At 47.9% G+C, this 25,766-nt stretch overlaps 6 protein-coding genes across 6 annotated transcripts; 4 read left to right on the forward strand and 2 right to left on the reverse strand.

The window, feature by feature from the left end:
• The first annotated feature begins 5 nt into the window (after nucleotides 1-5).
• On the forward strand, nucleotides 6-2,769 carry F4813DRAFT_76621 (uncharacterized protein). Its single transcript, XM_049248882.1, has 3 exons — nucleotides 6-369; nucleotides 431-884; nucleotides 935-2,769. Exons 1-3 carry the CDS (start codon nucleotides 321-323, stop codon nucleotides 2,589-2,591), a joined length of 2,160 nt encoding a protein of 719 aa, XP_049099412.1. The 5' UTR covers nucleotides 6-320; the 3' UTR covers nucleotides 2,592-2,769.
• A 178-nt stretch (nucleotides 2,770-2,947) lies between these two features.
• F4813DRAFT_389624 (vacuolar protein sorting-associated protein) lies at nucleotides 2,948-3,699 on the reverse strand (the record flags this gene model as incomplete). Its single annotated transcript, XM_049246868.1, has 3 exons — nucleotides 2,948-3,076; nucleotides 3,144-3,554; nucleotides 3,631-3,699. 3 exons carry the CDS (start codon nucleotides 3,697-3,699, stop codon nucleotides 2,948-2,950), a joined length of 609 nt encoding a protein of 202 aa, XP_049099413.1.
• A 703-nt stretch (nucleotides 3,700-4,402) lies between these two features.
• On the forward strand, nucleotides 4,403-7,027 carry F4813DRAFT_359942 (alanine--glyoxylate aminotransferase). Its single transcript, XM_049243384.1, has 5 exons — nucleotides 4,403-5,020; nucleotides 5,087-5,712; nucleotides 5,778-6,136; nucleotides 6,194-6,740; nucleotides 6,800-7,027. Exons 1-4 carry the CDS (start codon nucleotides 4,758-4,760, stop codon nucleotides 6,275-6,277), a joined length of 1,332 nt encoding a protein of 443 aa, XP_049099414.1. The 5' UTR covers nucleotides 4,403-4,757; the 3' UTR covers nucleotides 6,278-6,740; nucleotides 6,800-7,027.
• Nucleotides 7,028-8,156: 1,129 nt separating this feature from the next.
• Nucleotides 8,157-11,935, forward strand: F4813DRAFT_380901 (CRM1 C terminal-domain-containing protein; the record flags this gene model as incomplete). The annotated part of the gene is made up of 10 exons (XM_049245613.1): nucleotides 8,157-8,222; nucleotides 8,318-8,347; nucleotides 8,408-8,480; nucleotides 8,539-8,610; nucleotides 8,673-9,394; nucleotides 9,444-10,206; nucleotides 10,260-10,730; nucleotides 10,785-11,014; nucleotides 11,069-11,634; nucleotides 11,692-11,935. The coding sequence occupies 10 exons, from the start codon at nucleotides 8,157-8,159 to the stop codon at nucleotides 11,933-11,935; spliced, it is 3,237 nt and encodes a 1,078-aa protein (XP_049099415.1).
• Nucleotides 11,936-14,938: 3,003 nt separating this feature from the next.
• Nucleotides 14,939-17,199, forward strand: F4813DRAFT_77066 (arad-like aldolase/epimerase). The gene is made up of 4 exons (XM_049248883.1): nucleotides 14,939-15,290; nucleotides 15,480-15,692; nucleotides 16,026-16,096; nucleotides 16,358-17,199. The coding sequence occupies exons 1-4, from the start codon at nucleotides 15,034-15,036 to the stop codon at nucleotides 16,765-16,767; spliced, it is 951 nt and encodes a 316-aa protein (XP_049099416.1). The 5' UTR covers nucleotides 14,939-15,033; the 3' UTR covers nucleotides 16,768-17,199.
• A 7,850-nt stretch (nucleotides 17,200-25,049) lies between these two features.
• Nucleotides 25,050-25,520, reverse strand: F4813DRAFT_389628 (uncharacterized protein; the record flags this gene model as incomplete). The annotated part of the gene is made up of 1 exon (XM_049246869.1): nucleotides 25,050-25,520. The coding sequence occupies one exon, from the start codon at nucleotides 25,518-25,520 to the stop codon at nucleotides 25,050-25,052; it is 471 nt and encodes a 156-aa protein (XP_049099417.1).
• Between the last annotated feature and the right edge of the window lie 246 nt (nucleotides 25,521-25,766).

The raw sequence follows: 25,766 nt of genomic DNA on the forward strand, positions 1-25,766 counted from the left end.
TGTGGGTGCTACCATAGGCGACCCCTGTATAAAATTGCTGGTCATAATTGTGCGTTGCTATACCCCATTCGGAAGTTTGTTGACATGCACTGTGGAGCCAGCTACCTTGCCAACTACCTTGCCAACTCATTTCCTCGACCAAAACTTTGATTTTCTTTCACCGCACCTCAAACAGCAACTATCGTCTTGCATACTGTTGCTTCCGACAACTCTTGCCCTATTTGCTACCAAAAAGACCCTCCTGCATGGTTACTAGACTTTCTAGACTCGTGCTATAAAACTTCAATCATCTCGAATTCCTTCCGCCTCATGTCTTTACAATGGCACGACTCAACGAGCCAATGGTGTCAACAGACAGCGTAGAAACGCGTATGTCCCTAGCTACACTTTGCACGTCGCTGATGATACCAACTAATACCTTCTGTCATAGTACGCAGAAAGTTCTTGCGACAAAATAGAGATATCGCCCGAGTAAATTCAACTCAATCCCTCAAAATACGTACTTTAGAGAATGAATGTGTTCGCCTATTATCCGAAAACCTTGATCTTCGAGGACAAATATTGCGACTTCAAACAGAATTAGAAGATAGTAGAGCGCAAAAGATTGCCCATCATGCCCTTGAGATCAAGGAGAAGATGGAGGCCCAACTCGCAGAATGGGGAACTATGCTTGCGAGTTTGGGGCACGAGCCCACCCCGAGAAGTCGATCACCAAGAGGGCCGAAGAGAGTAAAGCGCAGGTCAAGCATTGGGCGTGGCAGCATGTCTGAATGGAGGAGAAGAGATACTGTAAGCTCGATGAAAGACCTGGAGGCTGCCGCCCTTCAAGAAGGCAGGTTGGCGCCGATCTGGGAAAATAAAATGTGTCCTCGCGAAACACTAAAGTGAGTTATACCTATGAGGTTTCTGTAAGCAATGCATACTAATTTTGTAGCCGAGAGGAAATCCTCGCATTACGCGCCATCGTTGATGATAATGACGATTCCCCAGATCTTGGACCCCCGCCAGTATCACGCTTTGTCGACGAAGATCCCGTGAAGATTGATTTACCCCCAAGACATAGTCCTCCCAAGTCAGATTACGCGTCTCTAGAGAAGGCATCGTCTGATCCCCAGCCTAAACAACAATCAACACCCTCCCCCAAGAAAGATGAAAGAGCAAACGAACCAGTCAACAATACTCCTGAAGTTAATAATGAGACGATGGAGCCGAAAGCGATTGACACAACGGAATCCCAGCCTACTATTCAAGTTGGTAAGGCCAACTTGAAGAGAAAACTGAGAGAAGAGGATGAGAAGGAGAATCCGGTGATATCTAAGCCGACTCGAGCTATTGAGGTTGCAAAGGATCAACCAGAGAAGGTGGCGAACGTCAAACCCCAGTCCATCAACAGGCCGATCAAGCTTCCATCAAACCGGAGAGAGGTTCGAGATAAGCCATCTAGCTCGGTAACTCAGAGAAGGCCATTAGGTGCCAAAAGCACGAACGAACATATTAAGTCGCCAAAAAAGGCTACGAAGCCTCCGAGTTTAGACGAGGTCACAAAGGAAGATATTAAGGGAAGGAAGACAATTCCAGTTGAGATACCGGTCCCCCAACCTCAGCCGATATTTGTTGCGCACGTGGAAATCGAGACTGAGACACTTTCTTCGGAGCCCAACTTGGCCGTACCTGATACTCCGGAAGCAACCCCGAGAGAGGAAGTAAGGGATACGCCCCCTCCTACTGATATTTCCTCAAGAGGGGAGACATCACGAGGCAGCCGTAGAGCTAGGACGGCAGTTAGTTATGCTGAGCCAAATCTTCGGGATAAGATGCGGCGGCCTACGAAGCAGCTACTTGACGCCGTGTCAGGCGAAGGCAAACACATACGAAGAACTAGCCAGTCGAAGAAGGAAGAGTTTCCCTCGTCGAACCCTTCATCAGTAGTCAAATCAGAGGAGAATCTAGGATCATGGAAGGATCTACCTGCTGATCGCAGCATGTCAAGAACGAACCTAGATGTTATGGCTAGTCCCCTAGCACGGAAAGGCTCGAAAGCGTCTTCGGACGACTTGACCATGAGTGGTGTAGGAATGGATAGGAAAAAGCGGACCGATACTGAGTCTTCGTCTTATTCTAGCGGCGAAAGCAATACAACCAAGTCGGGCTCCCGAGCAGCTGGTCGCCGCGTAGACGAGATCGCAGCTCGGGAGGCTGAAGTGGCGAAAATATTTGACGATGAGGCCGACGTTTACGATTTCCCTAGCTCGTCACCGAAAGACGGTTCAAAGCGTACGGCAACAACGGAGGAGACTTCCAAGAGGAGAAATACCAAAGGATCTCGACAATCGAGGTCAAGGCGACTATCATCAGTGGCTCGTGAAGACTTGGAACTAGATGCAGAGAGCCAGAATCATGAGAAGGCACCGAGGCACGCGGGATCCAGACGAGCGACCATGGCAGCGTCGAAAGAGTCGAAGATGGATATAGAAAATGCAGGACATGATACCTCCATGGAAGGAGACAGCTTGAATAGCTCCTCTTCCGGAGATGTGGACGCTTCCGTACGGGATAGGGCCTCAATAAGGCGGAGAAGTATGATGTTATGAGAAAAATAAGCCCTGCTGCACTATGATGATGATGATTCGTACGGTCGTTTGAGCGAAGTTTTCTGCTTAGGGGGTTTAAATATCGATTAAGTAATCACAATTGAAGCGAGCATTGAGACTTTCTTCATCTCATTTTTTTTCATGGCGTTTGGAGTGAAGACAGACAGACGAGACTCAGTGTACTCAGGATACCAATCAAGTATTTTTTTTTCTCGATTCATTCCCAATGGTTGATTGTGATTATGTCATTTATCGAGGCTAGTAGAGTGGCCTGCTATTAGTTTCATCGTGAGAATACATCTTTGATGCTTTGGGGTATTCGTTGATCTAGACATCCATGCATTCCTTTTAAAAGATTACGACGACCCGCCTGTCGTAGGCTCTACTGGTTTTGTGTATGTTACTTTCTCCACTGCGACGTTTTCCACCCCGTTTTCATCTTTGCGGAGCTGGTAGACGTAGAGGGTGAGTGATATACCTTGGACCTGTATTTGATTGTTAGTAGCTGGTCTTGCTGCCCCTGTGTTGTGTCGAGGACCCGGTGTAACTCACATCCATCAAGCAGAAACTAGGCACCATATCCTCGCCCTCCTTCGTCCACCCCGTCGTAAACGCCCCCGTAGCACTGCCTGGGTTTACGAAGAACTTGTCCATATACTCGAAGGCGTCGAAGCGGTGGGTTCCGCCCCAACACAGCACATCCACGTCTAACTTGTTGGCCTCGGCGAGTAGCAAGTCTGGCTCGGTCGACACCAGTGTGAATCCTTCGATGAAACCGATGCGTAGCGACCCGTGCGTTACAACTTGATACAGCGGCAGTGACGTCGCTTCCACGTCGAAGCGACCCTTTACGATTTTCAGATCCGGCGCAATTGAACGTAGGTACTCGTACGTGTGCTTGTCCGTCAGGTTGCCTAGACATAGCGTCTGTCCGATCTTTCCTGGCGAAAGGAGTTTCTTAAACTACGAGGTTGTGACAGTTAGCAGCGGTGCTCGGGGTGGGGGATGGGAGAGGGTGAGTGCTGGCCGTCCGTCGCACCTTTTGCGGTATGTCGAGAGCGCGGTCGGGGATGTGGAGGTCCCCGATCACCAGGATGAGGAAGGCCATTGGTTATAAATTGACGGAGACCTAGAATCTCCCAGGTATACCGAGACTATTTGCTCTACGACCGATTCGAAGGAGGAATTTCGGACAGCTTAATCGTACAATGGGAGTGTATGCGTATGCGCAGGCAACACCGCTACTGGTTCGAAGTAGTGCGGTTTAAGGACGGCTAGGTCGGGATGTTCGCTAGAATTTCGTATATATCTCTTTTAATACCGGGGACTTGAGGAGAGTTACAATAACTGCGTGCCCACATGTCAACGAGATATACGTAATTAGGTCGTGAAGCTATCCTCAAACCTGCGAGGCTGACGTTGAACTCTCAGGGTTGGGAGCTTTGCAGGCCCCGCAATTCAAGCTATTGGTACGTACCCCAGATTAAGATTAGAAGTTACCTCATGTAGGTACGAAGTACAATGGTACAATACAGTATCTTAGCGCTCGCACTGCTACAAGGAGCCTTACCTAGGTACCTACCTAAGCTTAATAAGATGCGATCAACTTCGGACGTAATTGCCGTTGCTCTCTTACGTTCTATCTAAGTCGGGTCACTAAAATGCGGCCGAAGACGGAGGTTACGTACTTCTTAAAACACCGAATTTGAAGCAGCTATCCAGCCTACTTCACGTCGGGAAATAGCCGTGGCTTACTATATGCGATAAGACCTCCCAAACGGACATAGATCATACAGAGCAGTGGGGGAGATATAACCTCTACGAATTAGGCGATTAGCAAATAAAATTCTATAACTGCTTACAAGATACAAGATTCCCCGACGCTTCTTCTCTTAATATTTCATAGCTTCTGTCTATCCGTAAATTAAATTTGCAATGCAATAACAGTACATTTCTTTCTGCGAATCGTGGAGCTCAAGTGGATATAGGAATTGATAGGCATACACATATGCATACACATATAAAGTTCCAAGACAAGATATACACGAGTCAAGCTCTACTAAAACCGGCCTACATTACAGTACCTAAGGTAGGTTTCATTATAGGGGACGAAAACTGGCTTACTCAGTAACAATACGGAAGGCCGCCGGAGCGGTTGTCAGCAACATGCCCCACCGTCTACTGAAGATAGCAACTTTCACTGCTTCTAACCCCGCAGCTCGCGTCTCGATTATATCACGACACTTATTAGGAGCTGCTCGATCCCCTTCGAATCCCAGTTTCCCAAGTAATATTTCTCCTCCAGCTCAGAGCCGTAGCTTTTCTTCGTCATCTGCCAAAATGTCATCTCAACCCGAACACGCTACTCTACTCATCCCCGGTCCCATTGAGTTCGACGATGCCGTATTACAGTCCATGAGCCATTACAGGTTTGTACCAAATAGCCAGGCGCGCGCTCTTATAGCAAGACACTTTCTCTAACATAGAAATACTAGCGAGTCGCATGTCGGTCCAGGTTTCGTTGCTACGTTTGGCGAGGCATTGTCGATGCTGCGCAAGCTCTTCCAGACCACCGACCCATCTTCACAACCTTTTGTCATCTCGGGATCCGGCACGCTTGGTTGGGATCTAGTAGCAGCAAATCTTGTCGAACCCGGCGGAGATGTCCTAGTTCTCAGCTCCGGTTACTTCAGCGATGGTTTCGCCGACTGTCTTACAGTCTACGGCGCAAAAGTCGATCTTCTAAAAGCCCCCGTTGGCAGTCGGCCGCAATTGCCCGAAATCGAGCAAGCATTGAAGAGCAAGAAGTACAAGGTTGTCACAGTAACACATGTCGACACATCGACAGGTGTACTGAGCGAACTGCAGAAGCTTTCCGAGACGGTTCAGAGAGTGTCACCTGACACGTTACTTATCGTGGATGGCGTGTGCAGTGTAGCTAGCGAAGAGATTGATTTCGATGCGTGGAAGCTAGACGGCGTAATAACAGCAAGCCAAAAGGCTATCGGCTGCCCCGCGGGCTTGTCCATATCGATGTTCAGCGGCAAGGCGATCGACGCCTTCAAGGCGAGAAAGAGCCCACCGGCATCATACTTTGCTTCGATGAAGAACTGGACACCTAGTAAGACACAGGTCCCAATATCCCAGATGGTAACAATAGCCGGTGCTAATCCGTTGTGTACTTAGTTATGCAAAACTACGAAGCAAAGAAGCCTTCGTACTTTGCAACCCCATCGCCGCAACTTATCCACGCCCTACACACAGCACTAACCCAGATACTCACCAAGCCCCTCGCCGAAAGGTTTGCTAGGCACCGAGAGGTATCCGACAAGATCAAGAATACCGTGGCAGAGCTGGGTTTGAAACAAGTCGCGGCCAACCCGGAAGACCAGGCCCACGGTATGACGGCCATCTACCTACCCGAAAGTGTTAAGGCCACCGATCTACTCCCAAAGCTTGCCAAGAGTGGCGTTGTCTTCGCCGGTGGTATCCATAAGGAAATTGCCGCCAAATATGTACGCTTCGGACACATGGGTGTTAGTGTGGTACGTTTACGATTTCTCTAGTAGCGATCGAAGGTTATGAAAGCTAATCGTAAATAGACCGATCCTGCGAGAACAGATATTGATAAGGCGATAACTGCGCTGAAGAGTGGGCTTGCTGACTGCGGGTATCAAAAAGCATAAAACTCCACATACGCCGTTCGGGACCGTCTAGGAGGTTCGAATCCGGTGCGCCAAGGTAACCCGTATTTCCCATGATAATCATTTTCGGAGAAAATGTTGGTCGGTTAGAGAACGGATATTGTATCGTATGCTCCAATTTAGGCCGCATGATTAAAAAAAGAAAAAGGACACGGTGTAACTATTTCATGAAGAAAGGGACAGACTAGAGGTGCCACTGCGCGGGGAATGGCAAGAAAAAAAAAGGTCGGTTTAAGGAAGCATCGGAGATGGGCTTTGCTCTATTCGATTAAATTGCATGATTTTTCTTCGGCCACGTCACATCCGTCTGCCTTATTCTCCGTCTTTCTCGCCTGGTCGTATAGGAGAAGCTGGAGCCTGTCATTTATCATCGGGAACTTACGTCAAGTTGCTGCAACATCAGCAGCGAAGTAGAGAGCCCGAAGAGTCTAGTTTCCACCATATGCTGCTTTACGATATTAACCAACAAAAGCGGCTATGTTGCAAAGCTTATATTATTCTCACCTAGAAGTAGTCGTCTCCCTTTATCTAGAAAAAAGAAGATGGTGGCCGTGTTTACAGTAAATTAGAAAGGGTTGACAATGGTAATAAAAACCCCGGAGGCTCGGGAGTAGTCTTTAAAGCCCGGTACCGTTATCCCGGAACAATGGGTCCCGGTACGTAATATTAGGTACATTATTACCAGGTACGCTATTACCAAGCCCATATAATAAGCAATTATCAGCATTTCTTGAGCAACCCGAAAAACGACGTGTACGTTAGCAACGCTTTAGTTACGCGCAGCAGCTAATAAATACGGGACGTTATCAATAAGGGTGGAGTGTCAGAGTGTGCACGGCAACAAAATATTTTTCAGATCTGAAGCAGCGGTGAGCTTTGCAAGTAACATCCATTTCAATTCCCCTCCAAAGCCAAGCCGGTCGTCATTCTAGAATTGAACAAGCCTGCGAAACTGTCGGCATCCTATCTCGAGATACATATTTTGCGTTTGCGTTAGTACGCAGGTTCTATGCGCTACTTATAACAACAACAACGACAACAACACGAGATCCTATCATAACCGGATTTAAATTTTACCTTTACGAAGTACAGGTCGACGTCACAATCTGTCTCTTATTTGTCCTCATCCTGCAGCAAAGCAAGACTTGGCCTAACCTCGGGACACGATAGGTTAGGTACCTAACCTACTAAAGTTTAATCGTTAAAATTGGAGGGGTAAGTCATTCTGGGTTGGTTGGCAGGTGTGGTTATTTCGGAAGCCTTGCGTTCACGGACCAATGACATAATTGGAATCGTTGATATCTAATTGGCTTCTGCAGAGTTCAGTTAACACTGCTAACAGCAAGTTTCAGCCGCTACTGCCCCTCGGGTACTTGGCAGCCTTTACAAATTCACGTGTGAGTAGAAGTACAGGGTCACAAATAGTGGGCGCGTAAGGTCTACATGCTTACATGTACCTAATGCTCACCTAGGAGCCTTGCTGCTACAGCCTATAGGTACGTACATTTCCTAGCTATGTATTGTACCTCCTATGAGCCAAGCTTCCCTAAACCCCCCCAAACCCCACCACCAGAACTGTACGCAGCTGCCGCTATCATCTCAGAGACCCGTCACTTTTGGTGCCTCTTCGAATTCTACTGATACCTTTTTTTACAACTCATCTGACAGTTGTTCCTCCCTACTCCTCTCTACCTACCAACTTTTTCTCTACCACTGATACCTTTTTCAACCAGTTCTCATCCACAACCCGTGCACGTCGTCATTAAAACCCTCAACGTCATCATCAACTGTCTTTATTCCGACACACAGTTGAAGCGAGGCGCGCAGCCTACCTCGTCTTTCCCCCGCCACCTCATTCGAGATGGCGCCCACGATCCCAGAGCTGGACCTCATGGTCCAGTCCTTCTACGAAGGTCGCGGTGAACAGGTTAGCTTATCCTTTTAATATTTCATTGATTTCTCAAGTAAACATATATATCCTCGAAGCTAAGCTACTAACACTTGCGTTTTCCCCACCTTCAGCAAAAAGCTGCCCAAACCGCGTTAAACCAGGTACGTGATGCGCCATACGCCTTGCACACTTGTGCCAAAACTAATATACATAATTTATAGTTCAAGGAAGATCCCGATGCATGGCTACTCGTCGATAAGCTCCTCGCTGAGTCGAGGCACCCGCAGACAAAGTGTACGCCGCACTAGTCCCGCGATATGGGAGGTATTGGCACAGGGCTGACGGGTTGCAGATCTTGGACTTCAGATATTGGACAGCGTTATCATGACCAGATGGAAGGTTTTACCCCGAGAACAATGTCTAGGTTTGTCGCCTTATCTCGCTAGTAGTACCGGTATAGATCTCCCTAGCTAACCCGCGCCGCAGGAATTCGCAACTTTGTCGTGAACTTTATCCTCCAGGCATCCAGTACGGAAGAGTCGCTCAGGACTCAGCGCACTCTCTTGAATAAGCTGAATTTAGTTCTCGTCTCTATTCTAAAGCAAGAATGGCCCCACAACTGGCCGACCTTCATCAACGAGATCATCTCATCCTGCCGATCGAACCTATCCATCTGCGAGAACAACATGATCATTCTCCGCCTTCTCTCTGAAGAGGTTTTCGACTACTCAGCCGAACAGATGACTTCGGCTAAGACTAGAAACCTGAAAACTACCATGTGCAACGAGTTTTCACAAATCTTCCAGTTATGCCAGGAGATTCTTACTTCAGCGAATCAGGCAAGCTTAGTGAAGGCTACGTTAGAGACACTGCTACGTTTTTGCAACTGGATTCCCCTAGGATACATTTTCGAGACGCCACTTATCGAGACATTACGCACGCGATTCCTCGAAGTTGCCGAATTCCGTAACGTCACTTTGCAAGTGCTTACTGAGATTGGCGGGCTGGTGACTGGTGGACCGGGACAGCCAAACGCGTATAGCGAACAACTAGTCAAGATGTTTGTCGATGTTCTCACGACTATTGCTACCATCGTTCCCTTGGATCTCGACCTAAAGAGCACATACCCTCAGAGTAATTCCAAGGACCAGGAGTTTCTCCAAGAATTGGCACTCTTCCTGTGCAACTTCTTCGGCCAGCATGTTGATGTAGGTTTATTTCTGGATTAATTCTAATATTCGCTAACTTTACGATTAGCTTGTTGAGAATCTCCCTAACCGAGACTTCCTCACGCATGGTCACTTCTATCTTATTCGCATCTCACAAATCGAGGACCGCGAGATCTTTAAGATTTGTCTAGATTACTGGCTCAAACTAGTACAGGAGCTATACGAGGAAATGCAAGCCGCACCCCTCCAGGAGGCCAACCCCCTTATGATGGGAAGCAGCTCCGCTACCGGCGCTGTAAATCCGAGCATCTTGTTAAATTTCCCCTTGAGAATGCACAAGTATAAGGAGGTTCTGTCAAATCTCCGAGTGGTTATGATTGAAAAGATGGTCCGACCCGAAGAAGTTCTTATCGTCGAAAACGACGAAGGTGAAATCGTCCGCGAGTTTGTCAAGGAAAGCGATACGGTGCAGCTCTACAAGACCATTCGGGAATGTCTCGTCTACTTGACTCATCTTGACGTTGTGGATACGGAAACAATTATGACCGAAAAGCTACAGAAACAGGTTGACGGCACTGAGTGGTCATGGCACAACTGCAATGTTTTATGCTGGGCTATCGGATCAATTTCGCTCGCGATGAACGAAGAGACCGAGAAGCGATTCCTCGTCACGGTTATCAAGGACCTCCTCGGGCTGACAGAAATGAAGCGCGGCAAAGATAACAAGGCTGTCGTAGCCAGTAATATCATGTACATTGTTGGGCAATACCCTCGCTTCTTAAAGGCCCATTGGAAATTCCTTAAGACGGTTGTCAATAAGCTTTTCGAATTCATGCACGAGTCGCACGAAGGTTTGTTACCCAATTTCGATACTCTGGAGCAGCAGCAGCTAATTATGTTTCAGGTGTACAAGATATGGCATGCGATACGTTCATTAAGATCGCAAGACAGTGCCGTCGACACTTCGTTGCCTTGCAGCCCAGTGAGAATGAACCGTTCATCGAGGAGATTATCCGAAACCTGCAGCGTATTACATGTGATCTAACGCCCCAGCAAGTTCACACATTCTACGAGGCTTGCGGATATATGGTCGCGGCTCAGGGCAACAAGCACCAGCAGGAACGATTGCTTGCAGAGCTCATGAACGCACCTAACGCAGCCTGGGACGAGATCATTAGAGCAGCTACTCAGGACCCTCAGATTTTGCAGGATTCGGACACAATTAAAATCATCGGGAACATCATGAAGACTAATGTGTCGGCTTGCTCTTCTATTGGGCCTTACTTCGGTCCGCAGATTGGTAGAATATACCTAGACATGCTACAAATGTACCGTGCCACTAGCCAGCTAATTTCAGAGGCTGTTGCCCGTGATGGTAATTTTGCAATGCCCATCCTCTCTTAGTGATATGCACTAACCTCCAAAACAGGTGAAATTGCTCCTCGCATGCCGAAGGTCCGAGGATTGAGAACCATCAAGAAGGAAATCTTGAAGTTAATTGAGAGCTACGTTGACAAGGCAGAGGATCTTCCTGCTATTCGTCAGCAGATGGTACCGCAGCTTCTTGACTCCGTATTAGTAGATTACAACCGCAACGTCCCGGGAGCCCGAGATGCGGAGGTCCTAAAAGCGATGTCTACTATCATTACAAGACTTACAGTAAGAAGGCCTAGACAGATTACCAGTTATGAGATGTTGCTAACCGTATAATAGGGTCTTATGGAAGATCAAGTGCCAATTATCATGCAAAACGTTTTCGAGTGCACTCTTGAAATGATCAACAAGGACTTCTCAGAGTTCCCTGAGCACCGAGTAGAATTCTTCAACTTGCTCAGAGCTATTAACCTACACTGCTTCCCTGCTCTCCTGAAGCTGGATAATCGACAGTTCAAGTTTGTCATCGACGCTTGCATGTGGGCCAGCAAGCACGATAATCGTGACGTTGAAAGCGCAGGACTTAACATGTGCCTAGAGCTTGTCACGAATATCGCGGATAAGACCGATGTGCAAACAGCCAACGCCTTCTTCCAACAGTTCTTCATTGGTATCCTGCAGGATGTATTCTTTGTCTTGACAGATCCTGACCATAAGGCTGGGTTCAAGACGCAGTCTTTGCTGCTAATGCGCATGTTCTACTTCGTACTCCCGGCAGACGGTTCTACGCCAAAGATCCAGGGGCCTGTTTACACAGACCAGGCACCAGCCGGCACAAGCAATAAGGATTTCCTCACCGAATTTGTTGGCGGTCTTCTACGCAATGCATTCCCCAATCTGCAAATGTAAGTTGTCACCTTGTAACGTAACATAAATATCACATGAGCTAACTAGGTCTCCAGTGCACAAATCAGTGCATTTATTGAGTGTCTCTACACCCTGAACGCATCGTACGAGAAGTTCCGTCTTCAAGTCCGAGACTTCCTCATCTCCCTAAAGGAGTTTGCTGGTGACAATGCAGACCTCTTCGTGGTTGAGAAGGAGCAAGAGGCTCGCGAGAAACTGACAGCCGACCACGAGCGACGAGCCAAGGTCGGCGGCTTATTAAAACCGTCAGAGATCGAAGCGGAGGACGACGAGCTATGACTACGCCAGGAGTTCAGAAATGAATTTGCTCCTCGCCATGATTCGAGCATAGTTGATATCCCCGGACGGACCTCGATCGACCATTTTGATGGATGGGACGTCTATGGGCTTTGAGAGCCTGGCGGCGACCCTCGAATAAGATGAAGGGGCCTTTACTTTATAACTTTTCGCCACGTCTCTTCTAGTGCCTCTTCTCTATTCTCTTGTACGTGATACCATGATAGAACTGCCGTGGTTGGTAACTGCAACTGCTGTTTGACGACCACATGGTTGCGCAGTCAGACGAGGTTAGTAGCCCAGTTGCACTCCCACACTCGGGCATAGGAAAACGATGAAGGCATAATTGCCAGGGGATAAAGGAAAAACAATGGTGATTCCCTCCGTGGTTAACTTGGCGGAAGGTGAACACAGAAAAAAAGGAGCGATGGTAGGGAGGAACGAATGCATATAATTTTGGTTTTACCAATGACGTGACCAGGTCAGAGAGATTATGCGGTCATTGCTGCTAGGAAAAGGGGCGGTCTAGTCGTTATGCTGCTGAGATGAGAGGCTTAAGGAGAGGAAAGGGGGATAGACCACTGTCCTGTTTATATCCCCGGACGCGATCTCTTCTCGTTGTTACCTTAGGTAGATAATCATTGCTGAATGGATGGCATTAGTCCCCAGACGAACGTTACTTCGGAAATGCGAATTTTATTACTTTTTTCAAGGTGTTATAGTATGACTTGGTGCTGCGTCAACATGATGTTTTTTATCTTTTATCTTTAGGGGTGGCCGGGTAGGAATTATTGTGCAAGTAATGCTCATTGCCTTGTATAATGTGTAGTTCTTGGATAGAGCCGGGGTTGCATATCTAAATGAATGTATGTATTCTCTGGCGAGATATGTAACAGTCTGTCTAGAGCTAATAGAAAAGTAATAGCGAGCGTCTTAAGAACTCATGCTTATTGGCGTAGCAGGTACCCATTACTCCAGGGTATCATCCGTCTGGCTTCCACGGGTCTACTACATAACCAACAGACCAGGCGGAAAGCTTCCTATCCAGTGGGCTAGCGGGGGCTACGCCAATTAGTTTAGCGGGAAACAAAACTTGAGCTCGTCTATTCATTCATCCATACGTCTGGATCGAAATCACCGGTTGGTTTTGGTCTGTCTAATAGAAGTCCCGCGGGAAGCGCGATAGGCGCCGTGTGGCCCGAAGAAGCGATGGAGCGTAGCATGGAAGAGAGAGAGAGAGCTAAGGGGGAGAGAGAGCCGTAGGGCCATACGGATGAGGCGGTGGTGGTTAGGATTTAAGGAGTCCCTAAGAGAGGAAGATGGAAGATTCCCGAGGTTAACCAATCTCCCACGCACGTTCAACTGTGGCGGTTTCGAGACTTGCAGTACGTGGGCTTTCTGGGTTATAACCCGTCTTATTGCATCTGGTAGGAGAATCAGGTAGGTAGGTAAGTCTACCCAGATGGTATATACACCAGTATATACATCATCGCCATCCATCTACTCACTCCTCTTTGCTTTTTTTCTCGCCTCCCCGTCCGTCCCCCTCCCAGCCCCGGGCGTGAGAGTAGAAAAGTCTGGTCTGCTCGACAGACCCCAAAGGGTGCCTTCGCGAGCGAGCATGTGTTTCTCCATCTCATCTCATCTCATCCCGTCTGCCCCCCCGCGGCGCTGCCGAACTAGTAAGCTGGCTAGCTGGCGAAGCTGGGCATCTATCGACGATGTAATGTAATGTAAGGTAAGGTAATGTAATATCAGGCCGGGTAAGGTTGAAAGATGGACAGACAGATGGACGGACGGACGGACAGAGGCGAAGAGCAATGGGACCACGACGTAAGACCACGTATTTGACTTGGAGTCTCCCCCCCCCCCCAGTCGTATCCATCGCCGCGTATCGTATATATACGTGTCCGCGCGAAACACCCTGTCCGTCTGTATGGATGTGTATATGTATGTATGGATGGATGTCAGTCCCGTCGGGCAGCTCGCGCGAAAAAAGAAAAAAAGAGAATTATAGGCTACTTACTCGCCTACTTTCCGCCAACACATTAGTCCCCATTCCATTCTCCAATTCCCATTCCCATTTCCATTCCCGTTCCGCCTCTCCTTCCGCGAGCGCCGAGGATAACTCAACTCGACCTAACCTAACCTAACCTAACCTAACCTTAGGTGCTAACTTAGGTTATTTAGATAGACGATCATCCACTAACCAACCCATAGGTCCAAAGAAGCAAAAAAGAAAAAGCATACGGGACAGCCGCAGCCGCCGTCCGTCCCTATTGGTTCCCTGTAAATACCTAGGTTGACCTAGTCGACGCTTAACAGCGAACGGCTATTGCATATATCTGCCATGTATATTTGCAGGTAGCTACCTAACCTAGGTAAGTAAGGTATGTGTAGGTATATTGAACTATTGATTCGACCCGACTAACTAACTAACTAACTAACTAACTACCTAATTAACTAATTAACTAACTAACTAACCTAGCTTCTACACATAAACATACATCGGCGCCGCACCGGCGAGGGGAGCAAATAGCCAGCGCGCGCCTTACGTATTCCCGCCCGATTCCGGCACGCGAATAAGGCGGGGGAAGGGAAGGGAAGGAAAGGGGGAGGAGGTCTTTGGGAGGGTCGTTGAGAGAAATGTGTGATTGAATAAGGTATGTAGTTACTCTGTTAGATATGTAACTTGGACTATTCGCTTAGAATAATATAGTTAATACGAAGATGTCATCGCGTAGTACTCAAGACTTTAAATCCTCGTGTCGTGTGCATATCTCTCCAGGTTAACCTAGTAAATTCCCACATCCAGTCTAGCATGTATATGTATATCACGCCCTTTATGCGGGGGAAGAGCCGTGTCCCGGCCGTCCAAGGTCTACTCCACCCGAATTGGACCCTTATCATCAGGCCCAGCCAGCGAACCTATAATATTACACTCGCGATATCTCCTACTGTTCGTCACGGCTAGACTAGACACGTTTAATGCTAAGCATAAGCCATACCTGGGAATTATTGAACCCACCGATCTAGCTACCCAAGGCACTTGGAAGAAGAAGAAGAAGATCATATTCCATACAGACGTCAATCAAGACATCATGGCCCCCTCAGCTATCACCGAGACCCTCTCAAGCACCTTGACCCTCAAGGGTGGAGATAAGCCAACAGAGGCAATCAAGCATGACGCCACCGAAGGCAGGGAGAAGACTCCTTTAGAGGCCATCTCGCACGGCATGGTGATGCCGGGCATTCCCACATTCCCAACTTACACAGCGCACAGGAGGCACATCCTTGTGCACATGTCCGCCACGTTCCGCTTCTTCGCGCGATGCGGCTTCACCGAAGGGCAGTCGGGGTAAGTTTGGCTATCATAACCATAACCATAACCCTTCCCTTGTCATATTCGAACCCGCAGTTCTTTTTTCTTCTTCCAGGGATGAGCTCGAGTCCTCTCCACTTGGGCTCTGTCGTGACAGCCCAATCTCCAAAATCCCTTTCCCCTCGCATAGCTAGCTAGGTAGCTAAGCTGATCCCATGGCTCTAGGCACATCTCGGTGCGAGACCCAGAGTTCAACGGGCTCATGTGGATGAACCCTCTAGGTCGACACTTCGGCATGCTGACGGCAGGTGACATGATATGTCTGGACATCGCGACCGGCAAAGTCGTCGGCGGCAACACCTCCCGGCCCGCCAACGCCGCAGGTTACCTGATCCACTCCGCCGTCCACAAACGGCGTCCGAACGACATCCACGCCATGTAAGTGCTCTCTCTCGTCCCCCCTTTCCCTCCGCAGGACCACGTGGGTTCCTTTTGCATAGAGAAGAATAAAAGAAAAGTTATGCACGCCTAGACGCAGAAGTGAGGCGTCCTAATCTCTCTCCCCGGCAAGGTGAGATAAGAGGAACACACTAACCAAGATTGAGAACAACAACCCCGGCCGGGAAGAAATCTCATCTCATCTCATATCCCATAAGAGGAAAAAAAGAGAGAGAGAGAGATTTTAAGAGATGGAGCAAAAAATACCACCAAAAATGGACAAGACGAAAAAGAAAAAAAAAAGTGAGGCTAACCAACCTTTGCCCCAAAAAGCTGCCACGCACACTCCAACGCAGGCCGGGCCTGGAGCGTATTCGCTCGTCCCCTGGAAATGCTGAACCAAGGTACGTAGAAACAGGCCACACTCTCCCCTCTATCACAACTCGGATCATCCTATATTTGTTTCAGAATAGAAAATATAAAAGATATGAAAAATAAAAATGCTGGTCTGCCAGAAAAGAAGGGTTAGCTCGCTGAGCGGAGGAACCCTGTCTATCCTATCTATCCCCCTGGTCCCCTGGTCCTCCCCACTCACTCACCGTAGGCCGAATCAGGCCACAATAATATGTCCGCGTGCTAACTCCGCGCCTCCTGAACGCCTGCAGACGTGTGTAATTTCTACGACGCGCACGCCGTGTACGCCCGCTACGGGGGCATCGTGTTCGCGGCCGAAGAAGGGGACCACATCGCCGCGGCGCTAGGCGACCGCAACAGAGGCGTCATCCTCATGAACCACGGCCTACTGACCGTGGGCTCGACCGTCGACGAGGCGGGCTTCATGTTCGGCCTGCTCGATCGCGCCTGCGCCATGCAGCTGCAGGTCGAAGCCGCCGCCGCCAACGGCATCCCCAAGCACGTTATCGGCGACGAGGAAGCCGCCTACAACTTCAAGATGGCGAGCGAGGTCAACGCGCTGTACCGCGAGGCCCAACCCGACATCGAGTACGAACTCGAGGCGGCGGGCGGCGACGACGCCCTGGCCAGGGGCTTTGAGAACCTGCGGGTGGCGCCGTAAAGGCCTTCGGTCTGGAACGCTGCGAGATCGTACGTGAAAAACAGCTGCGACCCGCCGTCGGCGAATAGATGACGCCCATCTGCCGATATGTGCATTGCAGCTGCGAACGGTGATAGGCGCGGACATGAGTTTGTGCTCGTTAACCAAACCATGAAAAGGTAGGGGGGTAGGGGAGGTAAGGGGGGATAATACATACATACATAAATTGAACAAGGTCGGCTAAGGGCAAGTATGTATCCATTCGACCCTTGACGCGTTACCTACGGCGCTTCGTGGGGGTGGGAAAAAGGACCATGGTATGTAACCCTCACGAGACTAGGTGCAGAACGCAGGATCCTACATAGCACGTACATATGTAATATACCTACCTACCCCTACCTCCCTACATACATGAACGTATACATGTGAACAAAAAAAAACCGAAACTTGGAATCGAACCCCATGGTATGATCGGGACGGGGGGGGAGTGGGAGAAGAAGGACGATATGTGTTAATGCAAGGAAGACGAACAAGAAATAAAACTTGCTTGATTTGCTGTGTACTACGTTGCCGTTGATGGTAGTGAAATAAAATGTAGGCACCGTAAAAGGTCTAGCGCTGGAACGGGGAGATGACGGGAGCATCCCGCAAAATGTCAGCCAGGGACGGCCCGCATTTTACGCAGGTTTTGAACAGGGGAGCAGGGGACCAGGGACCAAGGGAGCAAGGGTATACATATGAGATGAACATAAGCATCAAATCGCCCGATGGAGATCGAAAGGCAAGTCATCGAGGGCCGTGAATCCTGCATCGTACAGGCCAGCCAGTCAGGCGGACCAAACATGTGCTAATTTATGATAGCCTCCTTCCTCTCTGGCCGAGATGAAAAGGATAAAATTCCCGGTTGTATTGTAGATCGAGTCACTTTGGGGGCCATTATTTTAATGCCGACGTCTCACTCATTATGAGATATACCGGGCAACGCGCTCACCGAGTAGTACCTATAGGGCTACCCAGACTTTTGTCCTTTGCGCAACACCTTTTTACACATATTGGAAATGTGACGCCTTTAGATAACGGGCTTGCTTCGGGGATGCAATATATGCAACATGTCTGTTCTCGACCCTCGACTCTCGACCCTCGAATCTGCAATCTTGCCTGCAGTAATGCGATCCCGTAGTAGCAACCAGAGATGCGTCCCTGCAACGAACCATCCGGACGAGATCCGCACCAAGATCGACACAACGACCCTTAACAGTACCCAGCCATAAATCCTTTGCATACCCAGGTAGGTAGCATGTCCAATTTAGAGGCTAACCTCAGTTGTTGTAAAATCTTGTCATTTCGTCTTGAGGTTAAGACAAGGCTTGTGTAGTCACTTCCCCCTTTTAGAAATAAGCACATTATCTGGGCGCCTATCTGATTGTGTGCAGAGATTTCAAGCCCTGGATGTCGTGCCTGACATCTCAACAAGCCTCTCCCGCGTGTTTAGTATGTATGTGTGTACCAATAGTACCAATGGTACCAACGCTCATCTGTCGGTCCTCGGTCGTCCGTATATTGACCGGATGACTAGATACCCACATCTGTAGTAAACAATGGCTTGAGAATAAACATATTATGAAATCGTTGCACGGCAGTGATAAAACAACCTCGGTCGATTCTGCAGCAAGATGCGCTCGGCCTCAGGCAAAGCAAAGCACATGGCTACTACCCAAAGCGAAGCCCCCAACATCCGACGACACAGTCTGAATATGTACACGATAAACCGTTGGCTTCTGTAGTAATACCACCATACCGTTATGCCGAACGAGACAGTGTGGCTGCAGCCATCTCAAGCCATTTCTCATTTAGCGTAGTCCGAAATCGGGGCAGGGTGCGGCTCTAAGTGACTATCCCGACGAGAGACACCTCGTAGATACTGCAAGACTCGGATTTTGGCTGATTAGCCTCCCTGATCTAGGTGTGCGTGTAAACGATCTGGGTTTCGTCAGCATTGCGATGGGGCATCATCATCATATACAGGCTCGGCACTGGGATTCGTAAGGCAATAAAATCTGCGTTCAAAGTTCCGGAGGAGTAAGCCATTTTCCAATTTCGGTGTAATCGACATCAAATATGCCTCGTTCAAAGTCTATACACGCTACAAACCCGCCGAAGAAAAATCGTAGCGAGCGTAGATCGACGGAACCTACTCAATGGATCATTCCGACATGGACTCATATTCAGCTCGAATATCAACGTGCTTAGCGAGGTTAGCCATAAGGCTACTGAGAACCTTCATACGTCAACGAGTACTTAGGTAACAGGGTTCTCGTATGACGGCGTAGACCAGCCATCAATCGAAGTGGAAGGAATTCCAAATATGGATCATCTGTCGTAGAACTGTAATATCCGTTTCTCCCTATGACGACAAGGAGCGATATATTTGTTTGGAAGTGCGTCAGTGACACTGTGAATGCATTCCAAGGAGGAGATAAGCCAAGACGAAAACCCAACCCGTGGAATGGAGCAAACAAGCGGATGGAGCTTCTCGAAATTTCCCAATTGCGTGGGACTTGGATTTTAAGACTCGCTATTCAAGCAAGACTGAGTCATCTTCTGTGGATCTAGCGGAGCTGTAGAGGATCCTCTTCGCTCCCAAAAACCAACTAATACTGATGATGTAAAGTATCGTGGTTCTGGACGGAGCCCAACATGTTTCGTACCATGGCTCCCATCGCCGATACACAATGTATGACGGGCCACATAGGTAACCCGAGCGGAGAATTAATCACGATTTGAGACTGTTTACGTGGAACAACTAGGAACCGCTCCGATTGAATATGCCCTTCTTCCTTTACCTAAGAAAGGCTCTAAAGACTTGTGTATTACCCTCACGGCAACGGCTGTGACTAATGACGATCCTAGAAAGGACTAGACCAGTATTAGGTGACGCCTCATCAGTCGAGTCGGGTGTATAAGAAACACAAGACATGTGCTAATAGTATCGGGACCTTCCGCCATTGGTACGGTTCAGGAACACATGCGACAAGATCGCGGAGTGCCCATCTGGTCTCCTCCAACGTTGTTCCGATGCAGGGAATGAAACAAGTTCCACGCTAGAAGAATCCGTAGAAGGAACACAGGCGAATGAGATGCGCCGACGAGAAACTAGCCCGGCATATATACCTACACTATATGTATTTCAATTGTGTGCCGGACCCCGGGACCCGCATTACTTTTCGAAAGGAAGTTAGGTACCTAAGGTTAGTCAAATGGAGAAAAGCCCGCTGAAACGTGGCATAACAGAAGCCCTAAGAAACGTGCCTTGGATGTGATAGTGCCAAGGTTTAAGGCAGAGAGAATGGAGGATTGAGGACCTGAACCTGTAAGACTAACGATTTGAAAGCCCGGTTTCGGTGGATTCTCCTAGACGTCCGGAAATCTCCATAGGCTGACACGTCAACGACGTGGGTTGGCCCCCTCCGACAGAGGCACTTGCGGCTTCTGGAATCTTGGACTCGGTAGCCCGCGAAGAAACAGTGGGCTTCTTCTTCTGATGCTGCTGCTGCTGTGGGAACGCCCCCCGCAACCTAGCACAAACCAGAAGGCCCCATGGATATGCACATGTCAGGTCGGACGGGTCACGGAAGACAGTGCCGGGACGGGAAGGCAAGGGAAGAAGGAGGAATCAAGATCTCACGAACACATACATCTCAAAATGGTAAGCTGGGTGAGTACGGGATTACGTTTCTCAAGAGCTCCAATTGAAGATGATGGGTTCGGCTGGGTGGAAGACGCTAGTGTATGTAACGCTATGTATGTAGAAACGACGTCGATATCGTAGCATTGAGATAGAAAAAAAGATACATCAGTTCCCAATTTTGGATTGCACGTCTGTGAGAAGAATTGGATGGAATGTTTCCAAGGGTGCCGTGCGTATCACCATTCGCGCTAACGGCACTTGGGATATTGACGTGCCAGGAACATGGTTGGGTAGGCGTTTGGAAATATCCCGAGAAGCCAAGGGTGGTCCTTGCTTTAGCGAGTACCTCACATAAGAGTTGCATACCTCATTAGAAGTATATTAGGTACAATACATTCATGTATCCATACATAGAGGCTTAGCTACTAGGTTAGCCTAAATGGTGAAACTTGAGAAGCGTTTTCCTTCAATATCGCACGGCTTAGGCACTTTGCCAAATGTTAGGTGGAATAGTGCCATAACCAGCGAATGAGAGAGAGAGGTACCACTTCCGGCAAAGTAGCTGGGCAGGTACACGTATGTGAATAGTGGAGCATCAGGCTATTAATTTATGCATGTACCATAGGCAGTATGTAAGAAGAGCACTTCGCCATGACGATGACAAGGACGAGGTAGGTAATGTAGCTTACCTAAACTTACTGTACTTAGGTACGGTAATCATCTACATAGGTTAGGTTATGTAGTTGTTATTATTGGATTTCCCCCCTAACCCTTAACAATAACAATACCAAGAAATACTAACGTTCTGCATCCCGCGCAAGTTTTTCTTTCTTATATTACATTGCATCTTATCTAGGTAGTTGATTGATGTTGGATGATTCTTGTGGGGGTCAGCCCTCTCATCTCGGTACTTCGTCCGTGTGTAAAATTGGCAACGAGGCGGCAAGCTTAATCAAAAGAGAAATACATAGACTACCTAGGGTCCAGAGCTGGAAAAGGTCTGGTCTCTAGATTCGATCGATGCGTTATGTATATATGTACTGTAGTGTGTTAGCTTTTTGCATAGGTGTCTCTGCAATCCGAGATGAAACATAGCACGCAAAGCAACTCGAGATGCATAAAAGTCTATCAATCAATCAATTGTTAGAGTCTAGGTGTCATGTCTACGGGTGGAACTAACAACAGCCCTTCGTACGAGTTCTATCCAGTCTCTAACGTCGACGTCATATTCTATATGTGGTTCGTCCTTACATACGAGAGCAACGATTTATCTACATATGTACATACATAGACGTAGGTGGTCTCCGCCTTAGCCGCAAAAACCATTGCATATCAATAGCGGCATCTTATTGCTATTAATATGGGATTGATTGGGGTTGCGTGTTTAAGCTTACCAAACTAAGCGTACAGTTTTATGCTGTAACTAACTAGTTATGTACATATCAACTAAGGGACCTCTCTTTTGCTATTTGGTTAGGTAGGTAGTTAGCTACCTAATTGATCGAGGCTGAGTGAAGAAAATTTTTTCTCTCTTATGCCTGAAACATGCCATCATACATACTTTCATGCCGCCTGAGGAAACAAGCGAGGCCGAATAGAAACACGCCCTTGAGTTGCCCGGCGCATGAGAGACAAAAGTTGCAAGACAGTCCAAGTTCTGCACACAGTCCTAGGTAGCGAGTCTTGTTGCTTTGTAGATTACCCGGTCTGGAACGTCTGTGGCATTTCCAATCTTTCGATATTCAGTCATTGTCCTACCGGAGAATGTCCCAACACATTATTCTTGCCTGATGTTACATAGTTCTCAGCCTGCTTGCGAGAGATTTGAAACGGGTTAACTAGGCTTTAGGAAAAAGGAACACTGCAGTAACATAACAGAGCATCACAAAGTAGAAACCGGGTACCGTCCGTTGAGAGCCGTGCTGCCCGTTCCTTTGCCGTTAGGCGTTTTACGAGACATGGGAGTGGAAGCATAAAAAAAAAATAAATAGATAATAAATAAAAAGCCTCTGTTCAAGTTCCTGCTCGTGCACCTATCATATCTTCGTCTCGGCTGAACTTTCATAATACATATGTAAAGAGAAAAAAAAAAAACCCCCCAATATGTAAAACCAGGTTTATGATGTTTTAACGCATAAGGCTGTGTCTAAAATTACACATTTTATGTAATTAAGTAGCATGAGGCCCGGTACGGAGCTACACGGCTCCGGGGAACCCCTTGCATAATAATATCCCTGAGCTGACTTTTCTCGTCGTCGAAAGCACACCTAACTTTGATAGGACTCCGAGTAGCCTATTAAGAGGCTGTAAGCTACCAAGCAGCAGCTTTGGGTACCTAACCTGTGGGCTGTAGCATGGTAGTGTAGTAGGTGATACTGTATATACCTACCTATGTACGCGCAGGATGGTTTCGCTAAACAACCTACTTGAATCTTGGTTGGCTCGTAGAGATACCCCTTGCTCTAGAATCATAGCAGGATTAAGTTGACGCCAACCGGCAGATGTTCATTGGATCGATTGTCCGTCCGGCGTCTCGCGCGGGAAAACGGGTTTCGTTGATGCAACTGGAAATCGTGTACCTAATTGGCCTCAATGCTGAGCCACTAACATCCATCAAAGGAGGCTCTAAATATTCCTTCCATTAATGACCTGACCGTGCTGTGCGTGTCTCGCTGGTGCAGAGGTTTCAGTCGAGACTAGGTATGTATCTATCTGTAGATAGTGACATTAACATAGAAGTTCGTATTCAACCTACCTAAAACAACTTCACTTAGAATATATTCGAATCGGTCGTTGCGGTGAGTTCATACCGTGACGATTCCAGCCTGAGACCCCAACGTAGAGTTCGGATTCTTTCCGTGCCTAGTACAACAGTCAAGCCTGTCGTGTATATGCTCGCTCCTTGTGTAGATTATTGATACGCATGCCTAGGTACCTAAGGTAAGTACATATCTATCTAAACTCTGTAGCGAGATTTAAATGCAGACGAGTCCGCTTTCGGCCTCTCTCCATGGTGGAAGCCCATAGAGTAAAGTACTGGATGGCCTCATTCTCAGCAGATGCTCGCTTGTGGCTGAAAGGGGCTTTTCTAATAATCCCTACCAAACCATCGCGCCATTTTTCTCTGGGCAATGCTCCCTCCAAGAAACCAAGAAAACCGCCAGAGTCTAGGTCTAATATATAGGTAGGTAGTACCTAGGCAGCCAAAATCATATGCCATGTACATGCGCTAAGATTTCTCGGCCGGTGCGCGATACGAACACACCCTAGGAGTTGACGTCGCCGTGGGGCTTCGGGCCACCTGGCGATCATGTCGTGTCCTAAGGGGCTCATCCCTGATTAAGAGAAGCTACCTATGCACATATTAGGATCAAGTCGGTACTTTGGTATTATGTGAATTTTCTACGTACCTACATAGTAAATCAAGAGTCATGAGCTTATTTTTTTCCTACTTGTCATTTTTCCTCGCCAATTCGCCGTCGCTGGGTTAGAATAATAGTTTCATGCATTTCGCTACCCCGTCATTAGGGGATTGAAATACTAGTCTTGGCGATCAAGGTGTTGCGCCTCTAGCACGATAAGCCAGACGATCATGTCCGAGCATATCTGGGGAAAATGGTGAAATTTAACGGCCGTCTGGCGAATTCTAAGGAGACCCCACCAATTAAATGATTTTTTGCGACATCTTGCACCTAATTTAAGAAGTAAGGTTAAAAAATATGGCACGAGACAGAAAGTAATCGACTAACCTACATAGTATACCCGTAATTACTCGCCAATTTTGGACCAGCTTGCCTCATCGTGAAGTTTGGTCAACTGCGTATTTCAAAATTTTAGGACAGATTCAAGTGGACAGATTCAAGTCACTAGTTAAATGAACATAGAAGATGATATTTAAACGTATATTTTGAGGGGCTTGAACTGGTTTTTTCGATTCTTTTATGAACGAATCTCCTGCGGTCGTGCGTAATAAATGCAGTGCCAGCTAGGAGAGGCAAGCATAGGCTAATCCTAGTTGCCTAAAAACGAGTATCAAGTTCCATCAATCCACGTTGAACATGGATGAGCCTGTGCTTTGGGATATATACCCATCACGGCCACTTTGCCTTATTCTAACGCCCTCGTCGCGAGTCCGACGACTTCCAAAAACATGTCTGAGTCAGTGTAGTCTAACCGGCTGCTGCTAATTCCTGTGCCAGAATCCCCGTTCCCGGCATCCGTGTGCCATGCAAATAGAAAAACAAGTGATATCTCAATATTGTATCGTAGTACAACAATGTCCGTCCCTATACCGGTAGCCCCTAATCGTACGCCTGTGGCTCGAAGGAAGTCGAAGACAGAATCCCGAAATGACCCAAACTTTTTTTATGATGCTGTGCTCCGAAAGATGCTCTTGTACAACAAAGTAACAAATGAGATAGACGTAGCATGACCAATCATGCCTACCCGTTCTGTTCAAAAGATAAAAGCAAAAAAGGAAAATGAAGAAAAGAAGGAGTCGTGTGGTAGCTACGTAGAGCCGGTAGTAATAACATGCTTATTGGGTATAACAAGTGGAGTGTTGGATGAATGTTTATCGAGAGTAGGAAATATCGTCTGTTCGTCAAGCCTACATTTAGTAGGACCGTCGTCGTTGTTGTTGGAGGCGAGCGTGCTCGAACGAACTGGCATAGTCCCTCAATTGCTTCTTAGCCTTATCTGACAATTGCGTGCCTTCGGTTCCTGATGAAGTACTGCGGAGTGAACATAGGCTGCTGTGGGAGCTCGATGGGGTGAGGGCTCGCGTTGAGGACGAAGATGAATCTGAGCGTTGGCTTAAGTACGATTGCGGTAGAGGTGTCGAGCCGTAGGGCTGGGCATTGCTGAAGTCGTAGGCAGGAGGCAAGAAGAACTTAGATTGAGGCCTCGGGGCCGCCCAGTTATAAGAAGACGGGCTGAGTCCTGGAGTACTCGCTGGTGTGCTTGCTGTAGAGGACGTCTTCTCAAAGTCAGAAAGCCTGCATGACTCAGAGCAGTAGGTAGCGCCGTCAGTCTGCCTGTCACAGGCAAGGCAGAACATAGGCTCCCAAGACAGATCGGAAGACATGGTGTATGGTATGGTTCGGTTGGAGTGGATTTGAGTGTTTGGTCGAGGCCAACTTGTTTGACAGGTAGAATAGTATTGTGTAGTATTTACAAACTATCACGCATGCCCAAAGTCGAAAAAAAAAAAAAAAGTCGAAGCGAATCCTTAGCAGAAGCAAATCGGAGCTGTCTGGCGTATGTTCAAGACGAGACGATGAGACCGGGAGGCCTTGGTAGTTTATACTCTTTTACAAGTTGGTCCAAGATT

This window comes from Daldinia decipiens (genome assembly GCF_022478715.1).
Source record: "Daldinia decipiens strain CBS 113046 unplaced genomic scaffold F4813scaffold_17, whole genome shotgun sequence".
In the NCBI taxonomy this organism is placed as follows: Eukaryota; Fungi; Ascomycota; class Sordariomycetes; order Xylariales; family Hypoxylaceae; genus Daldinia; species Daldinia decipiens.